Raw genomic sequence first — 15,580 nt, forward strand, 5'->3', positions numbered from 1 at the left:
CACAAACGACATCAGTTTAAATCAAACAAATTGAAGATGTAACAATATTTGCAAAAGACTTAAGATGTTAAACCAAGGAGGCTTACAAACAAGCATGTATTCAGTATTCATAAAGAATTGACAATTAAAGAATTATGCATTAATACTATTAGAAATTACAAAACAAATCTTTGACAAGATGAATTGCGAAACTCTTTTCACTTGTTTATATGATTTTGCAAAAGATATACCATATAAATCAAACAAACGACACTAAATCTAATTGCACTGAATACAAAATTGATATACAAGTCTAATTGATCAATCAAATAAAAATGATAAATCAGCACACAAATAGAGCATCGAATTGCATCAAATAAATTTTTTTTTTATTAAGAAATCCTAAAATATAACAAATCACGATAGATCCAAGAAATATAAAAGAGATTGCATCAAATAAAAACCTCAAAATGAAAAAACTTCATAGTTAGTGATTCACTTACCTAGTCGAGATAGAGACTGCATGCAACATAAGAGATTGAGCGAGACTGCAAATGAAATTGTGATACTATGAGGATTGGTCCAAGAAATTTAGGGTTGATGTGCAATCTAAAGAGGTGTGGAAATGGTTGCATGAGAGGGAAGAGGTGCAACGGGGAGAAGTAGTTGAATCGATGTGTTTTGACTGTCGCCGTACTTGTTTGACTCTTCACGATTTATGACACACTGAATTTATATGTGTTCGATTTGAGATTTTGTTGTTAGGGTTTGTGGTTTTCCGATTATTCACCGCGGACCTATGTTAGGGCCTAGGTTTCCAACGGCCCACCCCAAAAAAAATCATTGTGATACTATGAGGATTGGTCCAAGAAATTTAGGGTTGATGTGCAATCTAAAGAGGTGTGGAAATGGGTGCACGAGAGGGAAGAGGTGCAAAGGGGAGAAGTAGTTGAATCGTTGTGTTTTGATTGTCGCCGTACTTGTTTGATTCTTCATGATTTGTGACATGATGAATTTATATGTGTTTGATTAGAGATTTTGTGGTTAGGGTTTGTGATTTTCCAATTATTCAATGGCGAGCCTATGTTAGGGCCTAGGTTTCCCACGGCCCACCCAAAAAAAATCATTCTTAATAGGTATAAACACTATAACATAAAGATTTTTTTTTTAACTAAAGGTATAAATATATAAATAATGAGTTTGGGTATTACAGTCATGCTAATTTTCTGATTCTCGATTTGTGCACGGGATTTATGCTAATTTTCTCTGTATCGTTCCAATTATAATAATGAAAGAAATTTTAATTTTACAAATAATATATATAATTTAATATTATCATGATATATATATATATATATATAGGGATTTTCTAACTTAGACCCTAGTTAGGTCTAAGTTAGCAAGGTGTACCTTTTCAATTGGACCAAAATACCCATTCTTTTTAATTAATTAACCAAAATACCCATTAATAGACGCGGATCCAGTGTCGCGCGCGTACCGAAGGACCATGGTTACAGACCGTTGATTTCCATCAGACAGCTAAGATCTGATCTCATCAAGACTGTCTGATCAATCCGACAGCCCAGATCATCCTGATCCATCAGATTCCAGCGCGTGCGCCACACTGGAATACACCCTGGAGAGAGAAAAATTTGCTTTTTAAAAGTAGGACACGTGTCACACAATGGTTGGCTGGACGTGATTTTTGTTCATTTAATACTTTGAACTCAATTATTTCGTTGTAAATTAATTTTTTAATTTTTTTTTTTATACCAAAATTCATAAATTTTTTTTTTCTACAAATAGAGACTTGGTTCGTTTGATTTGGACACCGAAAAAAAATGCAATTTTTCACTACCTTAATCTCATTTTTTGTCTACTAAATACGTTACTTGTGTGTTGTAATTTAACACGCACCACTCAACCAACTCACTGAAACCATTATACTAGGAAAATAGTAGATAATATTCTGGAACTTTTGGTATATTTTATGAAATTTTTGGAGACCTGAAACTATTTTTAGTTAATTAAATGAGATAAAACGGTAATTAAAAACTAATGTTTGCTTCTGAAACCATTTTACTGGTAGAATGGTTGCACATAGTTGTATTCTGAAACCATTTTACTGGTAGAATGGTTTCAATGAGTAATTTATTAATTGTGTTTGCTTCTGAAACCATTTATCTGGTACAATGGTTTCAGAGAGTTGTAATCTGAAACCATTTTGCTGGTAGAATGGTTTCAGTAAGTTGATTATTAGTTATTTGCTTCTGAAACCATTTAGCTTGTAGAATGGTTGCACATAGTTGTACTCTGAAACTATTTTACTGGTAGAATGGTTTCAGTGAGTAATTTATTAATTGTGTTTGCTTCTGAAACCATTTAGCTGGTAGAATGGTTTCAGAGATTTGTACTCTGAAACCATTTTCCTAGTAGAATGGTTTCAGTGAGTTGATGTAAGGTAGTGAAAAATGAGATTAAGGTAGTGAAAAATTGGGTTTTTTTTTCTGTGTCCAAATCAAACGAACCAAGTCTCTATTTGTAGAGAAAAAAAAATTATGAATTTTGGTATAAAAAATAAAAATAAAAAATTAATTTACAACGAAATAATTGAGTTCAAAGTATTAAATGGAAAAAAATCACGTCCAGCCAATCAGACAGCGACACGTGTCCTGCTTTTAAAAAGTAGATTCTTCTCTCTCCAGGGTGTATTCAAGTGTGGTGCACGCGCTGGAATCTGATGGATTCGGATGATCTGGGCTGTCTGATTGATCAGACAGTCTTGATGAGATCAGATCTTGGCTGTCTGATGGAAATCAACGGCCTGTAACCATGGTCCTGCTGTACGCGTGTGACACTGGATCCGCGTCCATTGATGGTAATTTGGTTAATTAATTAAAAAGAATGGGTATTTTGGTCCAACTGAAAAGGTGCACCTTGCTAACTTAGACCCAACTGGGTCTAAGTTAGCAGCCCCCATATATATATATATATATATATATATATATATATATATATATATATATATATATATATATATTAATCATACAAAACAACCTAGACAATAGACTTTATATACAATATAAAATCCTTTTTCCCGTGTCACAATCAGAGCGGAGCTTCACCAAACACTCGAACAACGATAACACATAACCTGTGAACAACGATAACATACATGTGCAAGGAGCACATTTAGAATCACACATATCTAAATACTTCAACGAATTCCAATTATACACATCAACAATTATTCCAACAAAATACCATTACACACATCAACAAAATAATCAATTAATTGACAACAATGTCACATATCAAATATCACATAATATGTACACATATCCTCACATAGTCATCAAGACACATCATTAATAAATATACATCATTAATTTCATTTAATTATAAGCTACAAAAGGTTATAATCGAATATCAAACACAATCCACAAACATCAAACATTTCCAATTATGTGTCACATATCAATCGTCGCCAAAATGTACACATAATCCTAATGCAATCTAATGCCACAACTCATGCTATGTCACCCTAGACATATCTAATGCATGTGTTACCATTCTTCTTTATTAGACTATTTCACCTCTAATATCCTTCTTTATCGGATAAATATAATCTGATATCCTTTTTTCTTGGAATATCCAATATCCCTAATATAATTCATGAATGCATGTATGTTCATGAATATTCTCACACAATCATTTTAATTAGCATTAAGCTCTTCCTTTACTAATGTGGAACATTATCCAACATTACTTCTTTATTAAGATAACGCATACCTTAATATTCTTCTTTATTATAATTAGAATAACATAATTCTAATATTCTTCTTTATTAGGATTATAATACAATTCCTAATATTCTTATTTATTAAGTTGATTCACACCTTAATATCCTTATTTGATGTTTAAACAAACATCATCAACAATCATTTCCAAAACAAGATACACACACATAATTCAAGGCTTAACTACACATTTGGTCCCTTACGTTTATTTTAGGTTTCAATTTGGTCTCTTACGTTTAAAAAGTAACAATTTGGTCTCTTACGTTTATTTTAGGTTTCAGGTTAGTCCTTTTCGTTAGTTTTGTCACTAACATCGTTTGAACAATACACGTGTCAGTGTGTCCAAGTGTCACGTGTCAGTCCACATATGCAAATTGGCTACCACATGTGACAAAATTGACAGAAAGGAATAACTTGAAACCTAAAACAAACGTAAGGGACCAAATTAATACTTTTTAAACGTAAGGGATCAAATTGAAACTTAAAATAAACGTAAGGGACCAAATGTGTAGTTAAGCCCATAATTCAATTGCATACATCATCACAAAAGCATAAGATTAAATCATGTTACCAACAATTAATCTCATACAGCATGTTCATTATCCATATTATAAGCACATATGTCTATTACAACAACTAACATATACAATATAACATGTTAGAACCCTCAAAGCCATTAAAATTTCAAAACAGCAAAGTGATGTGCTGTCACGGTTGCTGAGCGAGCCGTAGCGAGAGGTAACGACCAACAGCAGAACGTTTCAGTCATCTGGCGAGGTCTAGCGAGCTATGGTCGATGAGCGACCATCTAGCGAGCGGTAGCGACCGTATCTGAAACAGGGTACTCAACATCGCGATTTTGAGCTCAAATCGACCCAAAACCCCATTTTTTATGTTCCATATCCATAAAAACGATGTTTTCGCATATATAACACACATATAAACATGAAAGTACAATTTATTTCATAGATTTACATCAAACAAATCAAAATCATGATATTTATACACTTTTACTCAAAAACTCATAAACACACATGTTCCTGACAAACATCTACAAATTAATTTACAGGATTCCATTCCTAGAAATGATGATGGCCATTCTAACGACCACAGTCAGTTATGTAATCAGTCGGATTTTGGTACGGATTTTTGCATCTATTGGAATCGACCTGGATCATCCCTCATTAAGCCCCACAAATTCGTTCATACTATTTGTTAAGAGTTTAGTAAACATGTTTGGATCAACAATTTCACTTTTATTAAGAAAAGTCATCCCAAAACCCAAAACGAAAATGAGTGTAGAGAGTTTGGGAATGGAGGAATCGACATCCTCCCCTCTCCATAATCACTCAAGAATATGTAATCTAACTCTCTTACCTTAGATCCGACGAAATCTCGAGTGCTTCTCTTGATCTCAAGCTTTTCCTCTTCTTGCCCTAGCTTTCTCTCTTCTCAAGCTCTCCTCCTTCTCTCTTGTTCTTGAGCTCACAAAGAAAAGTGAGTAACTTCTCTCTCTAAAAGGCTTAAGTAGCGCCCCCCATGTGTATCCAATGCCCATTGGGCCTAAAGCCCACTTCAACGGTCCAACTAAAGCTCACGGACACTAACTCTCACAAACGCGTGTTAACTCGCTCGTTAACTAAAATATTCGATAATTAACTTAAAGTTACTAACTTAATAAAATGTCACGTCAACAAAACATTTAAACACATAAAAACGAATAAATGAAAATTTGGTCATTACAATGACTACCTTTTATTTGTTGTTGATCTTCATAGGTTCTTTCAAGTTTGGTGAATTTAATTTTCGCTATGTATTGCTCTGTTATTGTTATTGTGTAATTCCCCATCACAATAATGGATTTGTTAACTCCAAGTTGTGTTTTGAGTCCTAAGGATAGTTTATAAAGCTATTAATATTGATACTATTTGCACTCTAGTCGAAAGATATTATCCTATGGATTTCAATGATCAAGGAAAGATTACTTTGCAATATCAAATTTGACTATTTCTTGTTGATGCCCACCAAGAAACAAGTCTGAAGAATTTGTTAACTGTTCAAGAATTATGCTAGTGTTTGGTTGATAATTATTATGTCTCATTATTACTCTTTCAGTTTCTACTCCGCCTTATCTATTATTTATTAGTTTAAAATCTATTATCGATGATTTCAAGTTACTTGGTACATGTATTATTTTGATGTATGCAATTTAATTTGTATGATAATCAACTTTGTCCTTATTTATTAAAATGGTGGTATAGTTATTGTTCCGAATTAGACGAAAAAAGTTCACTCTCGTCCCAAACTAAGGCACATCGCTCTCATATTTATGAGCCAGGAATTGAAGTTCTTACCACATGCTTAAGGGGACCAATATCCTTACCACTTGGACCAATTTATTGTTGGTTCCTACTATAAATATTGATATTGTTTTCACGCTATTTTTATTAAGAACCGTCCAATTTAAAATTAATTATTGAGATATAGTTTATACTAATTTTAATAAGATACAATATAGTGTGAAAACTGTATCTATTTTCATAGCAGCAAATCTCAGTCCAACCATAAGACAACTATGATTTCATATCCATAACGGATCGAAGACTTTTGGGATATGGAATAGTACTTTCAGTTTGTGCCTCTTTTTACGACCAAGTCACAATGGCAAGTGCATCTGCAGTGCAGACCCATAACAGCCCCTACCTGTTATACATGTAATACTATTTTTTGAGTAATACTGTTTTTTCAGTATCTGGAGTTTTATTTTTTCTCTTTTTTTTTTGTGTAATACTATTTTATTTTATTTTTTCATTTCTTCCACATACACATACAATAACAAAAGTTATTGTCAATTTTCAGAATTTTCTTCTAAAATAAATGTGCACTGCAACAAGCAAAATTGTTCTTACCAAATCTTTGTCTGAAGAACAATATAATACGTATACATTCTCCCCATTAAGTTGAAAAGAGCATATTCTAGAAAGAGAAACACTAGCTTGAGAAATTCCTTTTATTACAATACTTGGAAGCAAATTCTGCAAAATTGTATTACTAAAATCTCTTTACTTTGAGTATGTTTATGGTTATGGCCTGATTGGAAACTTAAATTTATGAAGACACGCATGAAACAAAAAATACTGCCATTACTTGGCAGGTCAGGTAACATAAATTACTCAGCCTACACGAATATCGTAAAACAACCGTTCTATTATCAAAACATCAATCAATTTTAGTGCACACCGCTTGAATAAAGCTAAAAAGTTGAAAGTGGAAAAAGAAACTTATTCTAGCTAGAAATTGCGGCAGAAAAATTAAAAAGCTTAATCAGCATCGATAACGATTAAAGGAACATAGTATATGCATTCTATCATATTATATTTGGGAGGAAATGCCAGTTTTTCTTGCTACACATGGGGATAGGGAGTTCTCATTTGCTTCCATTGCGGGTTTAAAGGGGAGCGGGAAAAATGTGTCTATCTTGTCATGCCACTTTCTGACAATAGCTAATAGTAAACATCTCTTCTTATGTTGCTGCTACCAATTAAGCAACAGTTCAAAATTCATGTCCATGTTAAGCAACTTTCCTGAATTCTCCTACTGTTATAAATTAAAACTATAGACTCAACCACTCGGCAGCCACTAGATTGGCAAGACTTTAGTTTGTTCACTAGTATGTATTGGAGCCAGTAGGCATCTTTGAAGAAAAAATTTCCTTTAGAAGGGGGAAAAATATTTGAGAGGGGGATGTTTGGAGGGAAAGGGATAAAAAAGGAAGTAACAAGGCATGATCATAATTTTTCTATGAGTAAAGGTAACATGATACAAAGCAGATCACTGCAAGGATCCCACATTGGAGATACCTGGAAAATACATGCATGATCCACCATTCTTACAATAACACTTCTAACCAAATGATTCTTTCAGCCTTTTGCTTTATGTGTCTCTGGATCTGACCTACAAAGATCAACAGCTATTATCAATAACGATAACAAATTAAGTCCTGGAACAAAATAACCAGCTAATGTGGAATTGGAACAAACTAATCATATTAAGATTCCCATAGTTAAGTTTTAAGCAGCACACTAGAGTGTATAATGTCAGAAAATAGGTTATACCAAAATGGTATATCCTACTTCATTATATTAGATTCAGAAACAGCTGATAATCTCAAAAAACACAGATTCTGCTACGTGTCCATGTCAGTTAATATTTCTTTGTAATAGATTCTGAAACAGATGGTAAAAAAATCATCGACCAGTGCTCAAATATAACAAGTTCATAATAAAGGAAATTTTACGAAGGTGGCCCGATGAAGAGGCAAATCCAGCATTCCAACAACAAATCACATATTACTCCAAGCAACTAGCTATGGTTGACCATTGAGAGGGAGAAAACCCAACAAACTAGCTATGGTTGACCAGTGAGGGAGAAAAATAACTGCAGGAGTGGCAGAGGGAGAGAGAAGTCCAAACTTGTTTTGATGTTATTTGAATTACAAAATCCTATATTACTCCAAGCAAAAAGCCTCAGCATTTAGATTTTAAGGGCTTTTATGAAATTTTAGAGGTCATTATGAGGTGTGGTGCTATAGCAACCTCAACATCTGTTATTTTGGCAGCAAAAGTGGTCGCTCGCTACGCTACACAACTATAATGTCACTATTGACAACACTGCCAGCATGGTGATCTCCATTTCGTAAAGCAAAATTATAAGGCCCTAGTTAAGTACTCCCCAGTTCAACCATGTAATTATTTTCATCCATTACATCCTAATCTAACACTTTGGTACCCAGCCTTTTAGAGTTTAGTTAAAAGAGAAAACTACAAAACAAAAAGTTCAAGGAATATGAAACTGATAAGTTCAACATAAGTGAATTCTACAATTCCTAGGAACATGTAAACCATCAATATGTTTATAACAGAGAAATAAAATGGCTTTAGCCAATAATTTCTCTAAACATTAAACAATATTCTTAAACAAGTTTAACATTAACAACATTAATACAAATCAAGCAAAAACATAAGTAAGGAAGAGAAGGGTAAGAATGGTGCCTACCTTAAAGTATCAATGCCTAGACTTACTCTTGCAGCAGCGAAACCCAGCTAAGAGAGCTATATGATCTGAGGACCATCCAGGTGAAGGAAGTGCAGTGTCCTTCCTCAAACTTTCCTCATCCAATAACTCCAATAATGAATCCACAACCAATGAATCCGCTGAAACCAAAACCCGTAGAACTTCATAAAAAATCACCAATAAGTCAAATTTATAACAAAAATGCAACAAGGCAAGACATCTCACCTGTGTAAAATATGTAGTCTAGAGTGCCAACAAAATCTCTAGTGACGCTTGTGAATAAAGGTTCATTTGTTCCGCCATCCAGTCTCCTTTTATGCTGCTCAAATGGAAGACCTACTGTTCTTGCAAAAGACGAGTATGCACTGACCTACAATTTGAAGACACGTACAACCAAATAATAAATTAAATAAGGCAAAAGATTGGAGGATTAAAAATACAGAACTAGAATGGGTAAAAAGATATTTTAAATAAGCCATAACTTTAAGGGATGCACTTCAATGAATATATTACCAGTGGCAAATGATGAACCAACTTGCTATGAGGACGTAAAATATTAAGTGGGTCAACAGTTAAATCAGGATGTGATGGGTCTACCTTCCCCATTGCAAGAAGTGAATGAGGAGCACTGCAACAAAGTTCAGAATAACCTTTATATAAACAAATAAATAACCCTTGCAAAATAAAATGAAACATGTTGAGAAACAATTCATCATACCTTCCTGGAACAGAATTAAAATCTCCACAAACCAACATTGGAATGTCTGCACTTGTAGCTATTTTTTCCAACCCTTTTAAGAGAGTATGCACCTAAAGAAAGGGGATAAAAACTCGGTAACTCTTACTTACAATGTAAAGAATGAACAAACCAAATAAATTACTTACCTGCCACAGTTTGACATCTTTTAAATCTTGCTGGACATGCACATGTGTATTTGCCTAAGTCCACACAAGTAATATACAAGTTAATAGCAGAATTACTACATTATTTTTTTATACCTAAACCTGAAAAGGGAGCAAGAAAGATGGGAAAAACGACATATCTACTTGAGGAATATCAACATTAGATTTAAAATACATGACTAACAACCATCAGCAAAATAAGACTACACCACCAGAGAAAAACCTTACAACTTATGACGGTCTCTCTCTCTCACAAACACACACACAACAACAAACAAAAGCAACGAAAATAAAATGCTAACTATAAAATACACAGCATGGACCATTAAGACATGAGCAAACATGACTGCAAATAATAGCAGCATAAAAGAGCTTACCACACAAAGAAGTTGCCTTTTCCCGAGATTATCAACTGGTTGGTTGTTAACTTTTGTTTCTAGAACCACTATTAGTGCAACATTATCCTAAGAATACAATGAAATTTTGGTAAGAAAGAGTAACAAGACTATCATTTTAGCCCAGAAAAGCAGAACTGAAATGTAATATTTGGGGGGAAAAGCCACCTTGACCAGTCGATTCAAGGCAGTTTTCTTCTGAGTGGTTGGAATCATGGCATCTGTTAAAGACTGTGCAGCCTTATTGAACTCAACCTGCATGCAAGCACACATGACCTAATGTCTATGCAAATGGAGCTCAACTAACTGTAAATAAAAATCGGTTCCCAACCTCATATTTCTTCACATGGGAAAATCTGTCTCTGCGGAAAAATGTCGCACAACCATCAATTGTGTTGCCACTGGATACCTGTAAACCCACAATAAACATATTAACATAAAAAATATATAAAAAAAAAAAAAAAAGAAGTATAAACTAGGACCACAAGGGACCAGAGTATTGCAATAACCTCAGTTGTTTTTCTCTTGAAAAGACCATTATAGCCATGTTTGTCCAATTCAGGAGCAAAAAATTCCTCATAATGGTCATTTTGAACCTGCGGGAAAAAAGGTGGTTTGTTATGTACATAAGCAATTATCTTCTACATAATTTACATAAGTGATGGATTATGAACTTATACGTCATAAGAAAATAAAGGATTCTAACTCAAACGCCCATCTCCCTACCACACCCATCAAAAAAGAAAAAAAAAGTCACGTGCATGGAAATTATAGTAATGTTCATTGTTATTTATGCAATCCAAGTAATTATAGTAATGAGCTGCCAGTGGCAGATATTTGGCACAGTCAATTCCATAATCAAGTGTTCATAAAAACGAACACTAATTGAACTAAAGACGATTAAAAATTGTGAAATAAATAAACATATTAATACAATACCAAACTCATAGAGGTTGAAGAAACGAGTTATTAGATCAAGTTTTTCAACCACCAAAACCATAACCAAGAACATGTTAACGTACCTCTTGAAGGCAAATAATGTCTGCACAGTAACCAACAATTTCCCGTAACAAATTTTGCCTGCGATATTGCCAAGAAAGTGCCCATGGAGGACAGTAATTATACAGATCATTTGAGGCACATGTCTCGGACAAAATATTGTATGACATAACAGTAAAAGTTCCCAAAGATGTCATACGCCTATCTAGATCTAAATGCCCCATCCCATCAACACGTATTACTCGGCGCGGAACAGGTGAAGGAGCAGTTATGACCCGATTAGTTAGTAAAGTGTTAACTTGTCCCACGGGTAACTTTGTCACTGCGTCAACAACAGAACATTCAAACTTAAGGACATGACCAATGTCATCACCAGACGGGGTATAAGTCTTAGATCGTCCAACTTCGAACCAAGTTTCACTGCCATTTTTTATAGATGCTGGATACATAGGAGCTGCATACCCATTTGTCAAGCTAGCACTTGATGCAGAGGAAGATACAGAACTATTAAAGCGCCCAAATGCCTCATCCTCCTCATTTCCATTTTCATTAACCGCATTTGCAGCACGATCGTGCAAGGCACGATGATGCTGCCATGCATCTGAAAAACACTTTGAGGTGCAGTGGTAACTTTTAGGAACGGGTACTCTGGCCTTAATACAACTTACACACTGTATTGTGGCCGTTTCAGATGGATGTATGCTACATACAGCAACATTTTTATCACTATGTACACGATACCTGAAATAAATGAGGGTCAAAGGATGCAGTGTCAAAATAGAAAAGTCCAGCTTCTAAATCAGATCAATAGAAAAGTACAAAGTTGCAGAAGGTTTGGGATCAATTTACTTGCTCACTACAACCATGAGCTAACAAATATTTTCATCATTCACAAGTGATACATACAAAAAAAATCCAAAACACAGCAACTAACCCAAAACATGAAACATATTGATACATAGAAATTCCACCCTGATATAAAATCATTACAAGCACAACATTTCATTCACAAACAGCTTTTAAAATAAAATTTAGGAACACATCTCAGTACTAGCCCATCTCATGCAAAAAGCAGTTACAATACAACACTCGGAATCATATTACTGAACTGATATCTGTCTCCACTCAACCATTTGATTGCATGCAATTACACCGTGATATCATAAGCACAAAAGAACTATCAATTAAGTTATCGCACTCAACCAAAAGAACTCCAAAACTTTTATACACAGGTCCAACGACGTATCACTAATAGGGATTTGAATCCTCTAAAGTGAGTAAAGCATAAAGTGAGAAAATCAATGGTTGTGTAATTTGCTATGATGTACCTACAATATATACCTTTGATTTATTAATTAACTGTTGATATTACTCACTTTACACTATGAAGTGAATCACTCACTTTAGAAGGGCCGGATCCCACTAATAGTTATAATGATGTATTGCAACACCTTAAAAACATATATTATCAAACAGTAAAATAATTTATAAAATTGAAGGAACCAACTTATACAATGCACAGATATATGTATTCATCAGTATTCTATTATACCCAATTCAAAAAAATCACCATTCCATTGTACCCTAATCCCTAAAAAATGCAACCAAAACGGTACAACCAGAAAATATTCTTAATAGCAATGAAACACCACAGGCACACATTATTAGCTCTATCATACTTCAACCAGATTGAAATTACCTTCAAATCAATAAAAAATTAATCCAATAACATAAATAACAGTCTATGAAGCACGGACACGGACACTAGTCACTAGTCACGACACTAACACATCGAACCAATAATAATTTGTGAAAATGACATACTTCAATGTAATTAAAAGTGTCCGTAGTGTCAGACACCGACGCCGGGACACGCCTAATCGGAGTATTGACCGTGATTCATAGATAACAATCCATAAACCCAAAATGAACCAAACCATGTGCCCTATTTTAAACCTAATAGCAAAACTACATACACAAACTTCAATAAAACCTATTGCAACTTCAATCTTGAATAAACCACATAAAGAACAAAAAATTGAAAGAAAGAAAAAAGAACTAACCACTTGTAGCGCAAGAAATGGCCGTCTAAAGGAAAAGTTTCAAGAACATCATCGGTAGTAACGGTTGTATCAAGACGGCGAAGAAGAACATAAGGAGTAAGTTCACAACCAACAATGGGAATATCAGAAGGAAGGTGCACACGCACCACGGTAAGCATGCTTCAGTAATAATTTCTTGTTCGCTGCGGCGGCGGTAGTGATGAATCACGGCGGCGAGAGTTTAAACCTATTAGAGTAAACGAAAGTGAATGATGAACGTTGAAGCGGATTGGTGGATCCGACATTTACTTGACCCGAATACCCGCCAGAGTTGATGGATCTGTGGATTCGGGTAAATGAATTGGATCGAAGGTTCTAGAAATGAGATGATTAGGGTTTTGGTGTTTTTGGTGGTGTTTATAGTTGAGTTGAAAAAAAGAAGAGGAAGAAGAAAAAGAAGAGGGAGTAATCGTTTTTGTGCTGCTTGGTTTTGTTTATTTTTTTCTATTCGAAAAAGAAGAGAGTGTGTGTGTGTATTTTTGTAGTGATGAGATGTATACGAATACGCTCTAATCTTGTTTTTGTGTATTTTCGTTTTCGTTTTGCGTCTTCTCTTCCGCTTTCTTCGACTCTTTTGAAGATTGGATTTAGATTTTTTTTTTTTTTTGTTACACGGATTTAGATATTTATATTTGTCAAATTATTGAAAATGTGTCCTTTTTTTTTTTTGTGGACCTTGGTTAGACAGTGGCCTATTCATATGGTAACGGGCTTTTGTTGGGAAATACCCATAATATGTGATTCATCTCTGACATATTAATAAATAAAAAAAATAGAATAATATAATATTTGATTTAATTTATATACACGGAAAATGTAAATTTTGTTTCTTCATGTATACAATTACATCACATAATTTAAAATATTTGTAAAGATATTTATTAACCAAGTTATAAAAGTGGCAATATGATGTGATTTGATTGCATGCATTGTCAGTACATGACAAATAATTTTTTTTGTTTTAAAATGGTGCATGACAATTAATCTCTAATATTTTTACTAAATATTCTTTTTTTTTTACACATACTAAATATTCTTATTAAGTAGTATTGATGTATTCGTTATAAAGGGCTGACAATGGATATCCACGAGTTTTAACCAATTGATTTGACTCGAGTGATTAATGAGTTTCCACTAAGAATGAATTGTTCAGATAACTCAAGTGTGATTCCTAAGATGAATAATTTTGTGCCAAATTTTACTTACATATCGACTGAATTTGAATTATTAAGGTTATCTTTCCCAGAAAATCAGAGGGTTAACAAAAAAATGAACATCCATAGACACAAATAGTAGTCATATGCTACCTGTCTCGTTTGCTAAAAATAATATTTGTGTCTATCATGTATCTTTGTGAATATCATTAATATTAGTTTTGAGGTATCTGCGAGTATTTGCAAATATCCACATGCACAAGTAGGGGTGTTTACAGGTTATTTTTGTCTATCGTGTATCTCCGCGAATATCCTTAATACAAATTGAGGTATTTGCATGTATTTGCAAATATCTACACGCTCATGTAGGGGTGTTTATAGGTTCAAGTGACTCATGTTCAACCCAACCCAACCCGAAAAAACTCGTTTAAAATAGAAGTGGTTTTGAATTTTGTTTGGTTAGCGGACTTATGATTACAAATTTGTGACCAACAAGATTTTTTTTTTCTACCCCAACATTTAACCCTTTACCCCTACAAATAACTTAATATTCCAATTTTATCCTTTAAAAAATGTGTTCCGGTAATTGAGAAATGTTTTCCGGCAATTGCAACTATAAATTAAAGATGAGTTACATACCGGAAAAGTTTAATAATGAGTTCCAGTATTTGTTTGTTCCTAAATATTCAACCCCTTCCAACAAATCAAAGTTTCGGTATTTGTTAATTTGTTCCTAAATATTCAACCCCCTCCAACAAATCAAATCAATTACACTATAATTGATAATTCTTATGTATTTTTGTTATTACTCCCTAAATCTAATGGATTGGTCCAGCTGCTGGCAGAATCACTGCTCCGATCCACAGATAAATCTTGCTATAGTTACACAGCCGTAAGAAACTCACCAGATCTCAACCACCCATTTTTTCACAACCACCACATGAATAATTTTTTCAAAATCAAAATGGTTGTCTTCTCTGTTTCATCTTTCATTGTCCACCCTATATCCTTGTCGACCCTCTAAAACACATCTAACTAAATAACCACCACTCAGCCTCTCACTCTCCATCGTCGTTGAATCACTCAATTATACTGTTTAGCCATTGTTTTAAACCCTGGCAAATTCTCCGGAACTCATTTTTCTTACTTTTCCGGTATGTAAAACATCCTTAGTT

The 15,580-nt window shown here is 33.9% G+C and overlaps 1 protein-coding gene across 4 annotated transcripts; it reads right to left on the reverse strand.

Moving 5' to 3' along the window:
- Positions 1 to 7,474: 7,474 nt before the first annotated feature.
- LOC123906284 (carbon catabolite repressor protein 4 homolog 2-like) lies at positions 7,475 to 13,837 on the reverse strand. Of its 4 annotated transcripts, none has more exons than XM_045956191.1 (12): positions 13,213 to 13,837; positions 11,173 to 11,890; positions 10,660 to 10,746; positions 10,482 to 10,559; positions 10,319 to 10,405; positions 10,133 to 10,219; positions 9,738 to 9,791; positions 9,571 to 9,662; positions 9,366 to 9,480; positions 9,078 to 9,222; positions 8,835 to 8,992; positions 7,475 to 7,728 (listed from the first exon to the last, which is right to left on the reverse strand). In XM_045956191.1, the coding sequence occupies exons 1-11, from the start codon at positions 13,368 to 13,370 to the stop codon at positions 8,844 to 8,846; spliced, it is 1,770 nt and encodes a 589-aa protein (XP_045812147.1). In that variant the 5' UTR covers positions 13,371 to 13,837; the 3' UTR covers positions 7,475 to 7,728; positions 8,835 to 8,843. The 4 variants fall into 4 exon arrangements, with proteins under 4 accessions (XP_045812147.1, XP_045812138.1, XP_045812131.1 ...); XM_045956182.1 differs by having other exon boundaries at positions 7,475 to 7,733; XM_045956175.1 differs by having other exon boundaries at positions 9,366 to 9,662.
- Between the last annotated feature and the right edge of the window lie 1,743 nt (positions 13,838 to 15,580).

This window comes from Trifolium pratense, linkage group LG1, assembly GCF_020283565.1.
Source record: "Trifolium pratense cultivar HEN17-A07 linkage group LG1, ARS_RC_1.1, whole genome shotgun sequence".
NCBI lineage: Eukaryota > Viridiplantae > Streptophyta > Magnoliopsida > Fabales > Fabaceae > Trifolium > Trifolium pratense.